This window comes from Crocodylus siamensis, chromosome 1 (genome assembly GCF_052110815.1).
Source record: "Crocodylus siamensis isolate JL-2025a chromosome 1, ASM5211081v1, whole genome shotgun sequence".
Lineage (NCBI taxonomy): Eukaryota > Metazoa > Chordata > Crocodylia > Crocodylidae > Crocodylus > Crocodylus siamensis.
The window spans coordinates 69,879,827-69,897,452 of record NC_143395.1 but is presented as its reverse complement, the minus strand read 5'-3'; the positions used below and the strand labels follow the sequence as shown (position 1 = coordinate 69,897,452).

At 44.9% G+C, this 17,626-nt stretch overlaps 1 protein-coding gene across 2 annotated transcripts in view; it reads right to left on the bottom strand.

The window, feature by feature from the left end:
• The window catches only part of ZNF292 (zinc finger protein 292), a 98,363-nt gene that overhangs the window by 34,098 nt on the left and 46,639 nt on the right, over positions 1-17,626 (bottom strand). For both annotated transcript variants that reach the window (XM_090036170.1, XM_090036178.1), the window contains exon 4: positions 16,019-16,154. In XM_090036170.1, the coding sequence (XP_089892296.1) occupies positions 16,019-16,154 (136 nt within the window). The remainder of the gene's footprint in view (positions 1-16,018; positions 16,155-17,626) is intronic.

Sequence of the window (17,626 nt, the reverse complement as noted above, 5' to 3'; positions counted from 1 at the left end):
TCATTCTTAAGTACTGGAGAACAGCTTTTGCCAATTATCCCAAACTCGATTGTAGATTATGCGGGCTATAAACTATACATACAAATCCAAAATGTACAAAAAAACAAAATCCTTTGAGGATTTTAGAATTGCGATCAAAACTGAACAAAGTAGACAGGTTTTTATTTTATAATGGAATGGGGAAACCTGTTAACAATGTATCATTGTAACTGCTGTCTCATGAGAACAAATCATGAATCCCTGCCACGTGTCTTCATTTTAAAGAGGCTGAGCAAATCGTCCAATGGATGTTTACTATGTTACATACATACACCTCCAACATTTAAACAATGCAGTTAGCAAGAAAATTCCCTTTCCAATAAATCTGCTCACATGGTGTTATCTATATGTGGCTATAACCCATTGCTGTATCAATGCATATAAAGCACAATAAACCATGTAGGAAAAGCTGACAGAAAAGGGAGTTATTTATCTGTTATAAATTGAGTCCTTCAAAGTATGCTGTTTATGCACACTCCACTTCCCATATCAAGGTGCCCTAAGCACTGGAGATAGGAACTGCAGGCTAAAAGTGTTCCCATCAATTATGCTTGCTTCCTACTCACATTGAACACCTCCACCCCCCAGGACGGAAGGCATTTGAGGGACAGAACAACACCTAAGACTCACCTAAAGAAGACTACTACATTTGATCTGGTAGAATCTGATCTGGTAGTCCCAGAAGTTTTGCCATAGCTATCTCCTATTCTAATGTGATAGAAACTGGTATCTATTTTGAATTTTTATAGGCTTTGACTAACCAGCCCCATAATCTTTCAGCAATGGAAATAAAAGATATTTTTATGCATTCTGTGCAAGTAGAAATCTAGAAATCAAAGCACAGAGAATGTCTGCAGCTTTGGGTAGAAAATCAGCAAATGAACAATTGATTTACGTGAAAATTCAGCATCATTTTTGGGAGGAATTTAGGATGCCTCCCACACTCTCTCATTCCCTGAGATCAGATTTGGCTCTATCTTTAGAGCTACGGTGGAAAACAGGTATAGAATGTAACAAAAACTGTCCATAACCTTCTGGGGAAACGATCCTTGCACCAGTTAACTGTCAAGATAAAGCTGCAGCAGTGAATTTCTCTTTCTAGAGATAAGCAGCTATGGCAGTCAGAAGTTTCATGAAAGTCCTTGGGGCTCTAGGCAACCCTAGTGACAGTACTTGATTTGTAATGTGCATTATTCATTACAAAATATAAATATTTCCAGTACACTGAACTGATGAAAATGTGGAAACAGAAGTTTTTCAGACTGAGACCTATGAAGTAATCTAGAGGATCTAGGGAAAAAAATATTAAAGCATCCATCCAAAACATGAATTATATGTACGGGGTATAAATATCCAGGAAATCTAAGGCTGTTCTAGAATAAATTATTACTCTCCAAAGGACAGTCTTCTTAGGGTATCTGGACCTCTTCTGGCTGCCCAGACTGCAACCAGAACACAGTGCAGTCCATGGTGACTGCTCTTGCCAAACCACATTGCAGTATCTGTCCATAGTAGTTTGCCGAGACATCTCAGCTGTCAGCAGACCTGTAATTGATGTGTGAAAACCAAACCTGGGATGTACAGCAGGGGCTGGCAACCTTTTACAAGCCGCAGGGCAGAAAAACTCACTCTGGTCCAATGCAGGCTGGGTGGCTTTGGCTGCAAGTCAGTGAGAGGGGGACTTTCCCATGCCCATACTGGGGCTGGGCATACTGGAGCTGTGCCCATGCTGCTGCTTACCCTTGCCCCACTGTTCCCAGCTGTAGCACAAGTGCAGCTTCTAGCCAGAGGGGAGCTGTGCTGGGACCACGTATCTAAAAATTGCTTCTGCACTGGTGCTGCTCTCCTCCCTTCCCTGTCAACCCTGTGGCTGTGGTGCGGGCACAGCTGGAAGCTTCCCATACCAGTGAAGCTCCCCACTGGCTGGAATCTGAAGCTATGGGGGTGGGGAAAAGCAGTAGCAGCATGGACACAGTTTGCAGATGCCTGACTTGGATGCAGGTTCTTGCTAGCTGAAAGTTGCACCAGGCTGCATCAAGGAAGTGGGAGAAGCAGCAGCAGTTCCCAGCCTCTGCACAGCTCTTTGCTGCGCAATCCCAGCACAGGCACAGACGATCCAGCTCTGTAGGCTAGGTCCTGTGCTCTGTGAGCCAGATCTGGCCTGTGGGCTGTATGTGGTAGAACCCCTGATCTAGAGAATTCTAATCTAGCAATCCAGTAAGCTGGTCCAATTCATAGGTCATCCTGAGAGAGAAAAACATTATATCTAGCTATGCATAACTTCAAGCTTTCTGAAAAATGTTTTCCTGAAAAAGTCAAACTCATTTGACTATTTCTGCCTGAGAATATGTAGTTTTTTTGAGCTACCATGACAGTATGGGAATAAAAATACTTCAGCACTACAGAAGGGATTGGCACGTGTGGCAGAACATGGCATGTGAGGTCATTTTCTTTGGCACGCCACAGCCAACCCAGACTCTGGGCAGCTTCTCCCAGCAGCTGCCCAGAGCCTGGGCTGGCCGCAGCTGGGAGGCTGCAAACAGTTGCATGGGGCTCTGCAGCCCTGACACCAGTTCTGTGGCTGTGGCAGCTGTACGTGCACCTCTGGGCACATGGCTGGGAAGGGGCCTGGGGCACCACAACCCTGGCTTCTTCCCCACCAGCCACACAGAGGCATGTGTGCAGCTGCCACTGCCACAGAGCTAGTGCCAGTGCTGTGGAGCCCAGCACAGCTGTTTCCAGCTTTCCAGCCACCTGCTATACCTGCCCAGAGCCTGGGCTGGTTAAGAAATGTAGCTAGGACACTACAAACAGCTGCGATGGGCTGTGGCGCACTGGCACCGGCTCTGTGGTGGCACTGGGTGCATGTGCAGCTTGCAGTACATGGCAGAGAAGGGACTGGGGCAGCACAATCTTGGCCCCTCCTCTGGCAACCACTGGAGGCATGCGTGCAGACAGAACCAGCAATGAGGATAGGCCCCTTACAGCTCCCCCATCTCTGGCACGCCAAGTCAAGGCCATGGTCCTAATCCACGTGGGTACCAATGATGTGGCCAGGAGAACCCCTGATCACCTGATGGCAGACCACCACACTCTGTGGGGGGGCATGCTGAGGGAGATAGGGCCACAGGTGGTATTCTATTCTGCCCTACCAGTGAGCGGACATGGAAGATGACATGAGACTTGCATCAGGGAGACCAACTGGCGGCTTCGGAAATGGGCCTCGAGGCGGTCTTCGGCTTCCTAGACAACAACCTGCACTTCAGGACAACAGACATGCTTGGGTGGGATGGGCTTCACCTTTCCCCCAAAGGTAAGCATGTGTTCTCTTTTAGGTTGGCAGATCTCCTCCGGTGGGCTTTAAACTAGGCTCGTCGGGGGAAGGGGAAGACAAGGGCGGAGGAAGCCTTGGACCATTAATCCAAGTATCACCCACAAGAACAGCCCAGCCTAGACCGACGATGAGCAGTACAAATACCTAGATAAGTAACAGGGGCCAGGGCACTACTGAGATTAGGGGGCCAGTGCACACGTTTAGGAGGCCTCAAATGTCTTTACACAAATGCTCATAGTATGAGGAACAAGCAGGAGGAACTTACACTCCTGCTAGCTGACACCAACCCAGACATAGTAGGGCTCACAGAAACGTGGTGGGACCCAACGAACAACTGGGCGGTGAATATGAAGGGCTACAGGCTGTACAGGAGGGATAGGACAGGGAGAAAAGGTGGGGGTGTGGTACTCTATATCAAGGAGGAATACACATCCTCAATGAGTGGCATGGGGTCAGAGAAGGGGCACTCTGAAGTGCTCTGGGTTAGAATACAAGGAAGTCAAGGGGAAAGGGACATAACGGTGGGGGTCAACTACAGACCACCCAACCAAAGGTCTGGAACAGTCTGCCAGCGGAGGTGGTTCAAGCACCAACATTGAACACCTTCAAGAGTAAATTGGATGCTTATCTTGCTGGGATCCTATGACCCCAGCTGACTTCCTGCCCTTTGGGCAGCGGGCTGGACTCGATGATCTCCTGAGGTCCCTTCCAGCCCTAATGTCTATGAAATCTATGAAAGGGAAGAGCTAGACTGGGAATTCTTAAGTCAGCTCACGGAGATGGTTAGGTCAAAGGATGTGGTCATCATGGGTGACCTGAACTTTCCAGACATCTGCTGGGATGAGCAGTCAGCCAGGTCTGACTACTCGCGTAGGTTCCTAGCCGAGATACGGGACCTCCATCTAACCCAGGAGGTGCACAGCCCCACCAGGGACACGCCTTGTTGGACCTGGTCCTGGCCATGGGTGATGACCTGGTGAGTGGGCTGCGGGTGCACGACCACCTGGGCGACAGCGATCATCGCCTGCTGGAATTCACCATCCAGTGCAAGGTGGCAAAGGCCTGCAGTAAGGCAGCAGCCCTGGACTTCAGGAGGGTGGACTTCAATGAGGTAAGGAGAATAGTCAGGGAGGCACTGAGGTCCTGCAGGGGAGAGGAGTTGGGGTTCAAGAAGAGTGGTTGTTCCTTAAGGAGACGATCCTCTAAGCGTGAAGGGAGGTAATCCCAACGTGGATCAAAGGGGACAAGACGGCGCAAAAGCCCCCATGGCTCACCAAAAGCACATAGGAACATCTCCTGGCTAAAATGGAGGCGTATACCCAATGGAAGGGTGGGGCCATAACCAGGGAGGACTATAACGCGATTGCTTGAGGCTGCAGGGGGGCAGTCAAAAAGGCCAAGGCAGAGATGGAACTGGGACTAGTGACCTGGATCAAGGACAACAAGAAGTCCTTTTTTAAATACATAGGGGGTAAAAAGACGATACCAGGTAATGTGGAGCCTCTGCAAGACATGCTAGGAAATCCGGTTGTCACACCAGACGGCAAAGCTAACCTATTTAACAATTTCTTTGCCAACATTTTCCTGAGCAGGGACTGGGTCACCCCCCCACCGGGACCTCCGCAGGCCCCAGGGTAGGTGCACCCAGACCTAGGGTCAGTAAGCATCTAGTCAGGGAACTTCTGGAGGGACTAGACATATTTAAATCAGCTAGTCCTGACAATATCCACCCCAGGATGCTGAGGGAATTAGCAAAGGTCATTGCGGAACCCCTAGCACAGCTTTACAAGCACTCATGGTGCTCTGATGTGGTACCAGAGGAATGGAAAAGGGCCAATGTGGTTCCCATTTTCAAAAAAGGGAGAAAAGAGGATCCAGGAAACTATAGGCCAGTCAGTCTTACCTTGATTCTGGGGAAGCTCTTTGAGAGAATTATCATAGCACATGTCCATGAGGGGCCAGCAGGGGAGATTATGCTTAGGCATACCAACATGGGTATGCAACCAACATGGGTTCATTAGAGACAGGTCCTGTCAGACCAACCTGGCGGCCTTCTACAACCAGGTCACCAAATCCTTAGACACAGGGGTAGCAATGGACATAGTCTTTCTGGACTTTTGGAAGGCCTTCGACACTATCTCTCACTCCATTCTCATTAAAAAACTAGGGGACTGTGGTGTCGACACCTACACAGTCAAATGGGTCACTAACTGGCTGGAGGGCCACATCCAGAGAGTGGTGGTGGACGGGTGTTATTCGACCTGGAGGGATGTGGGCAGGGAGGTTCTGCTGGGCTCGGTCCTCAGGCCTGCACTGTTCAACATCTTCATCAGAGACTTGGACAAGGGGGTAAACAGCACCCTGTTCAAATTTGCAGATGACACTAAGATGTGGGGGGAAGTGGCCACGCTAGAAGGGAGGAACAGGCTGCAATCGGACCTAGACAGTTTACAGGGTTGGGCGGATGAAAACAGGATGGGTTTCAACACTGACAAGTACAAGGTACTGCACCTGGGGAGGAAGAACCAGCAGCATACCTACAGGCTGGGGAACTCCCTTCTCATCAGTGCAGAGGCAGAAAAGGATCTTGGAGTCATTATTGATGCCAAAATGAACATGGGTCGACATTGTGGGGATGTGATCAGGAAGGCCAACTGCACCTTGTCATGCATCCACAGATGCATCTCAAGCAGGTCCAAGGAGGTGATCTTCCCCCTCTATGCAACACTGGTCAGGCTGCAGTTCGAGTATTGTGTCCAGTTCTGGGTGCCACACTTCAGGAGAGATGTGGACACCATGGAGAAGGTCCAGAGGAGGGCCACTTGCATGATTGGGGGCAGCAGGGCAGGCCCTACAAGGAGAGGCTACGGGACCTGAACCTGTTCAGCCTCCACAAGAGAAGGCTGAGGGGGGATCTAGTGGCTGTTTACAAACTAGTCAGAGGGGACCAGCAGGCATTGGGGGAGTCCCTGTTCCCCTGAGCACTCCCAGGTGTGACAAGAAATAACAGTCACAAGCTGGCAGAGGGTAGATTTAGGCTAGATATCAGGAGGTGCTACTTCACAGTCAGGGTGGCTAGGATCTGGAACCAACTTCCAAGAGAAGTGGTGCTGGCTCCTACCCTGGGGGTCTTTAAGGGGAGGCTAGATGAACACCTTGCTGGGGTCGTTTGACCCCAGTGCTCTTTTCTGCCACAGCAGGGGGTTGGACTTGATGATCTGCTCAGGTCCCTTCTGACCCTACAAACTATGAAACTATGAGGCATGGGTGGAGGTTGGGGAGATTTTGGCACTCTGGCTAAAAACACTGCCGATCCCTGCACTAGAGGGAACTTGGTACCTTCTCTCACCCTTCCGGGCTTTCAGAGATAAAACAGGCAGGTGTCTGCCAGATTACTGGTAACAGGCTCTCATTTATGAGTATAGCAAGTCTCTGGAAGTGGGCTATGTAAAACATGTAAGACTATTCCATTTTTATCCTCCATTGTCTGGGTTAGAATTTCCAATATATCTGATATTCTCAATAAGAGTTCTTGGAATGACCTACATTCAATGCTGACCTTGTGAAGCAACACCTTGAGAGGCTGGAAACCTTCAAGTCAGCCAGCCCTGACAATCTACACCCCAGGGTACTCAAGGAGCTGGCAAGCATCATAGCCCAGACTCTGGCACAGATCTTTGAAAACTCCTGGCTCCCTGGTGTAGTGCCCGAAGACTGGAAGAAGGCCAATGTGGTGCCTACCTTCAAGAAAGGGAGGAAAGTGGATCTGGCAAACTATAGGCCCATCAGCCTGACTTGTATCCCAGGGAAGATCTTAGAAAAGTCTATTAAAGAGGCCATTATTAATTATTATTATTATTATTAAAGAGGCCATTATTAAAGTTTATTAATGGACTGGCCAATGCCAACATCATGTGGGGTAGCCAGCACGGGTTTGTTGCGGGTAGGTCTTGCTTGATCAATCTCATTTCCTTCTACGACCAGGTGACCTATCACTTGGACAAGAGAGAAGAGATTGATGTCATATGTCTTGACTTCAAAAAAGCCTTTGATCTGGTATCTCACCATCACCTCTTGGCAAAACTAGGCAATTGTGGCCTTGTATCCACCACGATCCACTAGATGGGAAACTGGCTCCATGGTTGGACCCAGAGGGTAGTAATTGACAGAAGTCAATCATCATGCTGCCCTGTGACCAGTGGGGTCCCCCAAGGCTCTGTCCTTGGACCCATATTGTTCAACATCTTCATTAATGACATGGACATTGGAGTCAGAAGCGGACTGGCCAAGTTCGCCAATGACATCAAACTTTGGGGTAAAGCATCCACACCAGAAGACAGGAGGGAGATCCAGGTTGACCTGGACAGGCTCAGCAAACGGATGAGAACCTGATGATGTTTAACACCAAAAAATGGAAGGTTCTCCACCCTAGGAGGAAAAACCTGCAGCATACTTATAGGCTCGACAGTGCTACACTCACTAGCACTACGGAAGAAAGTGACTTGGGGGTCATCATTGAGCAAAAGATGAACATGAGCCTGCAATGTGATGCTGCAGCTAGTAAAGCAACCAAAACGCTGGCTTGCATCCATAGATGCTTCTCGAGCAAATCCCGGGACATCATTCTCCCCTTGTACTCCGCCTTGGTGAGGCCGCAGCTGGAGTACTGCATCCAGTTTTGGGCTCCACAATTCAAAAAGGATGTGGAGAAGCTTGAGAGAGTCCAGAAAAGAGCCACATGCATGATCAGAGGTCAGGAAAACAGAACTTACAATGACAGGCTGAGAGCCATGGGGCTCAGGGGTGATCTGATGGCCACCTATAAGTGCCTGGGGGAACGTTTGCTCACCAGAGCGCCCCATGGGATGATGAGGTCGAATGGTTATAAACTACTGCAAAACTGTTTCAGGCTGGACATATGGAAGAATTTCTTTATTGTTTGAGCCCCAAGGTCTGGAACAGCCTGCCATTGGAGGTGGTTCAAACACCTACACTGAACACCTACCTTCAAGAGTAAATTGGATGCTTATCTGGTTGGGATCCTATGACCCCAGCTGAGTTCCTGCCCTTCGGGCGGGGGGCTGGACTCGATGATCTTCCGAGGTCCCTTCCACCCCTAATGTCTATGAAACCGAAGAAATCACCCAGTAGAGAGATGGAGTGATACGCTACACAAAAAAGGTGGCTGGCATAGTACTAAGACAGCCTGTTACCAAAACTGGTTTTATCTGATCACTGTCAAAACAGTCTTGATAATTAAAATCAGTATCTCACCTTTATCCTCAATGTACAAATAGGTGACTGAGTAGAGATGGAGAAAACTCATGACACCAAAAATGCCCCCAAAAGATAAGGAAGAGGGCAAGTAACATCAAAAGTATTAACATGGTGGTGTTGTTAGAATTAAAGACTTGGCATAAGACAAAAACATAACACACTAATAGAAAAAGTTGGTGAGAAACTCGGCTTTACAGCATATAACAAACTCATAGTATAAATATCATCCAAGGAGGCTACATGCACAGAAAAGTCCTGAAGCCAGAGCAGGTTGCATTACAAGGAAACAGATGACATCTTGATATAAAAAAGATATACCAACTTTGTACTTAATGTAAGGATATTTTCATCTGCAGAATCTAATATTAAACCTTACTTGTTCACAATGTGTTGGCTGAAATTTAAAAAAATGCAAATACAAATATATATGGGATAAAAGAAGGGAAGATATGCAGATTATTTAAGGCAAGAAGCAATCCAGAGTCCATGAAGATCATACTCAACCTAGAAACATACAGGAAATGGAGACCATTTGAAACAGAAATGGGAACATCAGTAAGGGCAGATTTAGGCATGAAGAAATCATAAAATAAAGTGACACAGAAGACAGAAGAAATCTTCCAACTGATATATAAATGAAGAGAAGGAATGGAACACTGCAGAATATAAAAACCCAAACAAGAACATTACACAGGCCTGAAAACAATCAAAAGAAGAGTGGTATGAACAGAAATGTATGGAAACAGAGGTTCCTTATAGGACACATCATGCTTAAGGAAGAGCTATACCTTACTGCTAGAACAATGAAAGAAGTGAAAAAATTCAGTATTAAATCAAGAGATGGCAGGACATGCTTTTAAAATGAGAACAAAGTAGATAGAATACACCAGTAAACTGTTTGACAATCCAATTAAGGGAGAGAAGACTGGTCTTTTAAGAGAAGAAATGCCACTGATCTTAATGTGAGAATTCAATCATGCCTTGAAGACAATGAAAAATAGCACAGCAGCCAGAAATAATGGAACAGTTGTGAAAACCATACAGAATCTAGACAATGAATCATAGACATTAGTGCAACAGTTTCTAAATCAAATATACATGCAAGATAAACTACCAAATATTGCAAGCAGCCTATTTTAATTCCTCTGCCTAAAATCCCAAATGCGAGATGATGTGGAACTATGGAGTCATACGCTCAGTGCGCTATTGACAATCACAGGAGCAACAATGCCAGAGCAAAGAGATTCCCATATTACTGGTAGTCAGCTTGGATTTATATTAAGTTCAAGTCCTGAAAAGGTATACTTCCCTACATGAAAGAGCCCTGAAAAGGCACAAAGAAGTCCATCTGAGCTTTGTGGAGTATGAAAACAGCTTTTGACAAAGTCCACCATGCAAAGCTGATGCAAATCTTGAGACTGTGGCATGGATGAGCAAGATCTACAACTAATACAGAATCTGTACCAAGACCCACAAGTTCTCTCTGTAGTCGGTGAAACTCAGAGAAATGTGGAATAAATAACGGTGTCTGAACAGGATGAGCTCTTCCACCAGCTCTGTTAAACATCTAATTAGGGAATATCAAGAAAAGCCTGAAAGATGACCAAAGTTATAGACATACAATCAAATTAAAGTTACTTAACAGGGAGTCAGGGACTAACTACAGAACAGTAAGCATACAGTTACTACATATCAGCAATACTTGGTGGTAAGTGAGAGCTAAACTGGGGCAGAAAGTAGTCCAGAATGACTTCTTTCACCAAAGCTGTTCCAATTTAACTATCACCAGGGATCCTGGTTTTCTCTGTTTAAAAATCCAAAATCCTCTAATTAAAACCCCCCAAATCTATGTTTTTTCGTGATTAAAATGGAACACCATTATATATTAAAACAAAACACCACCACAATTAAAGCAAAACACCACCACCACTGGACAGGGCTTTAAACTAAGGTTGTTGGGAGCTGAGGATACACAAATTCAAACATGTCCAGGGACCAACATACAAGTAATTCCAGTAGATAGGGACACTGGGAGAGCCACACTTTTGGGAACTGGGGAATAGTTCTCTATCAGCAGGACAGGAAGATGAGGGCCTTAGTAGGAGGGCTCAGGTGTCTATGTACTAATGCCAGGAGCACAGGGAACAAGCAGGAGAAGCTAGCCCTCCTACTCTCCAGCGTGCATTGTGATTTAGTAGGGATTACAGAGACATGGTGGGACTCACCACATGGCTGGAGTGTAGCTATAGAGAGCTTCACCCTGCATAGAAGGGACCGGGTGGGGAAGAAAGGTGGAGGTGTTGCTTTCTATGTGAAAGAGCAGTACACCTCCTTGGAGGTCATTATCGGCTCCAGAAATGGACAGCTTGACACCCTCTGGGACAAGCTGCGGGGGGGGGGGAGAAGGGGGGGAAGTGGCAAAAGAGACCTAACTGTAGGTGTATACTACAGCCAAACCAGGGGGAAGAACCTGATTTGGAGTTCACCCGAGAATTGCCTGAGGCTGCACATGCACGTGACATGGTCGTCATGGGCGATTTTAATTATCCAGACATCTCCTGGGAGGAACTCTTGGCCACTGTGTTAAGGAGCAATTCCTAACTCAGGAGGTGCATGGGCGAACCAGAAGTGATGGTCTGCTAGACTTGGTCCTGGCCAAAGGAGATGACTTGGTGACTGACTTAAATACAGAGAGAAGTCTGGACTACAGCGACCATGAAACCATCATGTTCACTGTCCAATGCAAGGCAGATAAATTAGAAAGCAGGACTGAAGTCTTGGACTTCAAAACTGTAAATTTCAACAAGCTTAGGTCACTAGCAGGACCAGTTCTGCAGGACCAGGGACCAAAAGCGAAAGGTGTGCATGAAGAGAGGTTGTTCCTTAAGGACATGATCTTTGAAGTGCAAAGGAAGTCCATTCCCATGCGGAGAAAAGGTAACAGAAGGGCTGGGAAGCCCTCTCGGCTAAACAGGGAAACCACTGTCCTCTTAAGAAAGAAGAAAGAGGCTGATAAACAACGGAAGTTTGGGGCAGGCCCCAAGAAGGACTATTCCACAACGGCCTGCATTTGCATGGAACAGATAAGACAGGCTAAGGTGACAACTGAACTTAGATTAGCAACAGGAATCAAGGACAACAAGAAGTCCTCTTTAGGTACATAGGGAACAGGAGGAAAACTAATGAGAGTGTGGGGCCATTGCTCAACAACTCAGGAGAGCTGGTTACTAGCACCCAGGAGAAAGCTGAATTCCTGAATGACTACTTTGCTTTGGTCTTTCACCAGACAAAAGGGAAAACCACGCCAGGTAGAGTAGAGGATGAGCACGGTAGGAACAATCACCTTCCTATTATTGCCATAGAACTGATGAATGACCAATTAATAAAATTAGACATATTCAAGTCAGCAGAACCAGATGATCTTCATCTGGGAGTGCTGAAGGAACTGGCCAAAGTCACTGAGGAACCCCTGGCAAAACTCATCCACAACTACTGGAGCTCTGGAGAAGTCCCTGAGGACTGGAAGAGGGCCAACATTGTGCCCATCCACAAGAAGGGCAGGAGGGAGGACCCAGGTAATTATAGCCCAATCAACCTAACTTCCAGCCTACGGAAAATCCCAGAAAAGTCCTTGCAGAAGGTAAGATTCTGAATGACAGCCAGCATAGCTTTGTTGCAGGCAGGTTTTGCCTTACCAACCTCATCTCCTTCTGTGACGAAGTAACTTGCCACCTGGACATGAGAGAGTAGGTTGACACTGCATACCTCGCCTTCTGAAAGGCCTTTGATCTAGTATCCCATGATGTCCTTGCGAGAAAATTGGAGGATTTGGGGCTTAACTCCGAGACAGTCAGATGGGTGAGAAACTGGCTGCAGGAGAGAACCCAGGGAGTCATAGTAAACGGATCTGTGTCATCCTGGCAAGAAGTGGGCAGTGATGTCCTGCAGGGGCCAGTGCTCAGTCCAGTACTTTTCAACATCTTTAATCGTGATTTGGATGTGGGGGTGAAGAGCTCACTGGCCAAGTTCGTGGATGACATCAAATTATGGGAAAGTGTGATCATGTTTGAAGATAGGCTAGTTACAGGCAGACCTAGACAGGCTAGCAAGTTGGGCAAATCAGAACCTGATGAAGTTCAACGTTCAGAAATGTAAAGTGCTCCACCTCGGGACAAACAGCCCCCAACACACCTACAGGCTTGGCAGCACCATACTGACTAGCACCACAAATGAAAGGGACCTGGGGGTAATAATAGACCATAGTATGAATATAAGCCAGCAGTGCGATGCTGTAGCCAGTAGGGCAAATAATATTCTGGCATGCATCAATGCATCTCCAAAGCCAAGGAGGTGATTCTTTTGCTCTATTCAGCACTGGTGAGACTGCAGCTGGAGTACTGCATCCAGTTTTGGGCACCGCATTTTAACAAAGATGTCAACAAGCTTGAGGGAATCCAAAGAAAAGCAACTCATATGATCAGAGTCTTAAAAGATAAGCCATACGAGGAAAGGCTGAGGGATCTGGGACTCTTCAGCATGAAGAAAATAAGGCTGAGAGGGGACCTGGTAGCAGCTTACTGCTTCACTAGAGGGAAACATCAAGGGCTTGGTGAGCAACTGTTCACCAGGGCACCCAAGGGGAAAACCAGGAGTAATGTCCACAAACTCCTGGAAGACTGATTCAGGCTCAACATTAGGAAAAACTTCTTCACAGTCAAGGTGTCCAGACTGTGGAATAAGATCCCTCCAGGGGTGGTGCAATCACCTACCCTGGAAATCTTCAAGAAGAGACTAGAGAGTTACTTTGCTGGGGTCACCTAACCCCAGTTATGTTTCCTGCTGGGTGCAGGGGGCTGGATCCGATGATCTTCCAAGATCCCTTCTGGTCTTACAATTTATGGATCTAGATATAGGTATCAATTGCACACAATATTTTGTTGATATATTTACAATTTTGAAGCAATTTGGAATCCTACCAGTATCTCAATCATTATAATAAATAAATTCTAAATGTCTATATATTTTGGTGTTTGATTTTGGTTTTTTTGTCACAGAAAATGAGAGCTCCCTCTGCCCCTGTTGCTCACCAGGATGCAGGTCCAGCTGTGGCAGTCCCCCCTGCTGTAGGTTGACAGCGTCACAAATAAAGTCCAGGGGCTGGACCCAGCTCGCAGAGCCCTAACATCTGGATCCCATTGTTGCTGGGGGGTCTTGGAATTGACCCACAGGGCATGTAGGGCATGCCAAGTGGTTCCACATACTGCACCAAATTTTGTATTTTATAATCTTAAGAGAGCGCTATGCTGCTCCAAAGATGGAACTAGAAGAATAAGATCACATATAAACATTCAGTTTCTACGGCAAGACTTGCTGCTTTCCCAGTAGAAACCACAAGTGTACAGGGTTTTTCTCCTACAGAAGAAGTGGCTGCTTCAGGAGAAATATATCCCAGGAAGAGTTAAATGGCGCCTGGGAAAGTTTCTTTTGCAAGACTGAACACCTGTACCTTTTGAGAGAAGTCTCAGCACAGTCCTCCAGTGGGCTTTGCTTCCAGCCCCCTCAAAGATTCAGGGAGACTGTATCACTCAGGTTGGTTTCTATTGCCCCAGCCAAGCAGATTGGCCGTTAACAATCCCCACATTATGCTGCAGGGAGACAGTCTGTAAGGCAGTCTGAGTCAGCCTCTCAGGGCTGCCCTGTGCACTGCTGTCATCTGCTGGGGAGCTTGCAGAGCACACAGAGATGTGTGCATACGGTCCCCCTGGCTGCACAGAGGCTCAGCATTTGAACATCTATCTGTTCTGGGATCTCAAGGGTAAGTTCTTCTACCAAGAAAACAAACCCAGGAGAATTTTCCCAAATCAGCAGGATTTTGCCGGAGAAACTGCTAGATTTTCAAACAATAGTGAAACGACTTCTAGAGTAACATGATCATGCTGAAGATTAGCTGGAGAGAGAGGGAGAGAGAGAGAGAGAGGGAGGGTGGTGCTGGTTTAGGAACTAGGAACAGCTTGATAATATGGTAATGAGGGAAAAAGGGTTTTGTGCATAGTTCATACAATAATCTTGAACCGACTCCCTGTTGCCACTGAAACTACAAGGTAACATGGACTGAAATCATCCTGAGCTTTCTGAAGTATATGAATACACAGTGGAATGAAGTGGCCCAGAATGCAATGAGAAACAGATTAAGTGACCATAGCATGAATCTGAGCTGTGGAAGGTGATCATTGACCATCTTTGAGTTGGAGATATCATTTAAACAACCAATACTGATCATACAGTTACACAAAACAAAGCAGTGGGAGATATCACCCAAGATGTCCTGGCCTATCCCTCTTTTGTGAAGGAGAGTACTTAACCTCCCTCTCTAAAACAGAAGGGCCATAGGAAGGAACAGTAGGTAACTAAGAGGAAGACCTTTGATTACTTTCACCAGAAACTAGAAAAATGAGAGATCCTCTTCTAGAAGAGGAACAAATCTCACCGCTGTCTTAAAGTTTCCTCTGTTAAAACAGCCTTGGTGACAAGTGAGGACGCAATCTCTAGTTAAAACCTCAGTTAGGTTAACACAGGAAATTTGAGGAGCATCAAAACAGTTAACTCCTTTGGTAACGTGCATCTTGTCACCAGAAAAGAAGTAGAATCCAGGCCCACTGACACCAAGGTTGGCAACCTAGAAGCTGTTGACTCCGACTGGGATGCAAAAGACCCTGGTGCCAAAGATGATTTCCGTATCAGAACAGATAACCTAGTCACTGTGACATAAATGGACTCCACATGTAACAGTGCTGAAGGAATCAGTACTGAATATACACTACTGCACTAACTTTTACTCCATTCCCAAAATCAGTATGAAAAGGAGTTGCCATAATATTTCTTTTCATCTTCAGGCCTCTCAAGTATAACACACTACTGCTTTTTAAAAAATATATATATTTGTATTTCAAATATTGTAGAGCACAGGAAAGACCAAAATCACTGCAATCTCTTAAATCTGAAACGCGTCTGTAGTGGTTTTTTAAATGTGGTTTTCTAAATACAGATGTTGGTAATGGTTTCAGTTTTCTATTAAATATATAGCAGTAAAAATGGGATAGCTGTATTTTTATTTTACTTATAGAAGAGCAGTTTACATAAATACATCTTTGTTGGCTACCTGTGCATTGACATTCATCTCAACACAGAACAGCCTGTTTATAAATCCCTTCTGAGTTTATAAAGGAAATCGCCAAAGAGATGTTGAACTACAGCTGCATTATACATAAATCACTAATGACATAGAATCAGTCACACCAAAATGCTAATTTATTAAAATAGTTGTAGAACGGGTATGTGTTGTGACCACGTATGGTATTACAAATTTACCTTTATCCTGATTCAGTGGTTCCTGGGAAAGAATATCACAGAGCACTGGGTTCTTCCATGCTCCTTTCTCTTGAGTAAGAGTAGCTAAAAAATGCAGTTCACAGCTGCCATTCTCCATCAACTTTTCATGGGACACCTGAAGAAAAATTTTAAATGAGTCACAAGTATGGCCAGGGAAAACAAAACCCTTTAAAGACATATGGTTTTAATATAAAAAGAAAACCTCAAAAGTAGAACTTGTCCTTTCTTATAAACCTTTGCTCTAAAAGACCAAAAATACAAGCAATTAATCTTAAGTGCTATGTGTAGACTTTTTAATATGGCAAATTTAAATGTTGTAGTGCACATGCTATATGCTAGTATAACGTCAGGTAGGCTTCTAAAAATACAGTCTTATAATAGAAAAAACTGGGATTGTGGCACTAAAAATACTTTTATTGTATAATTGCAGTAAGGCAATTAAAATCATGTGAAAAAATGGAAATAAAGTCTACTGTCCAGGTAAGACTTTGGCACCAAATCTTATTTAGTCAGTCTCTTCTGTGACCCATCTTGAAGCACTGGACATGGTGGAGATAAATTAATTTTGAGTTAGATAAAAAGATAAATTTAATTTTTCCTTTAATTTTTACCACAAAGCCTTCATAGACTATTAAAAAAGTTAGTAACTATATTTGGATACTATAATAATCTGTAATAAAATAACTTTCAAGAAAATTTTGACCAAAACCTAACATTAGTAACAGTGAGAAAACTGGATGGTTTCTGTAACAATGACTAATAATTTTTATGTTCTGAGTTCTCTAGAGTGTGGACCTGCGTGATGCTTGTACGCAAACTAATGTTTCACTAATAATGAAAGTGTGCTTTGGCTTATGATGTGGCAGTGCATATAACTCTGAAAGCAAAAGAGGAAGTATTATCAAGAAGACTTTCCTACATGACCCAAAACTTTCCTGGGGTTCGCTATTAGTTTTTTATTGCTCATTTCTTTTGGTAACAAAGTCTTCTCCAATCCTTCTTCCCAAGCTTAACTACTTTATGCTTCAGAACTTGAAAATACAATGAAGACCCTCAGATTCAAGACACTCATGTCAGGGCATGTTAAATGTGAAGTCAATTTTCCTACTTCTTATTTCTCTCAGGCTAAAGGCTCTATTTCTCTCAGTCCAAACAACCATTATATCTAATAAGTGTGGGTTGGGGCTAATTTCAGCACCTCTCTTCAGAGTAGATTGCTAATACTTTCCTATTAAAATCTTTTATAAGGCCTGACAAACCTGTAACATTCACTGGTGTTTTCACTGTCCTAGCTAAATACAGAACAATATTTACCGTACAGTGAGTACTTGATTCTATTCTACATGACAGTGTGGAAAATGATCATACTTAGGTACTTTGAGACATAACAACAGGTGGAAAAGGATTTGGCTCAAAAGAAATAGTGAAATTCAATGTTACATAATTTCATTTTTAGTATTTTGTTACAAATAAAAGGTAAATAAATCTGATTTTTTATAACTTTAGTATCCATTAAAAGTATGTTTCAAAATACGTGGGATCAGATGTTAGTTTTGTTTTAATCTTAGCCAAATATTATTCAAAGCT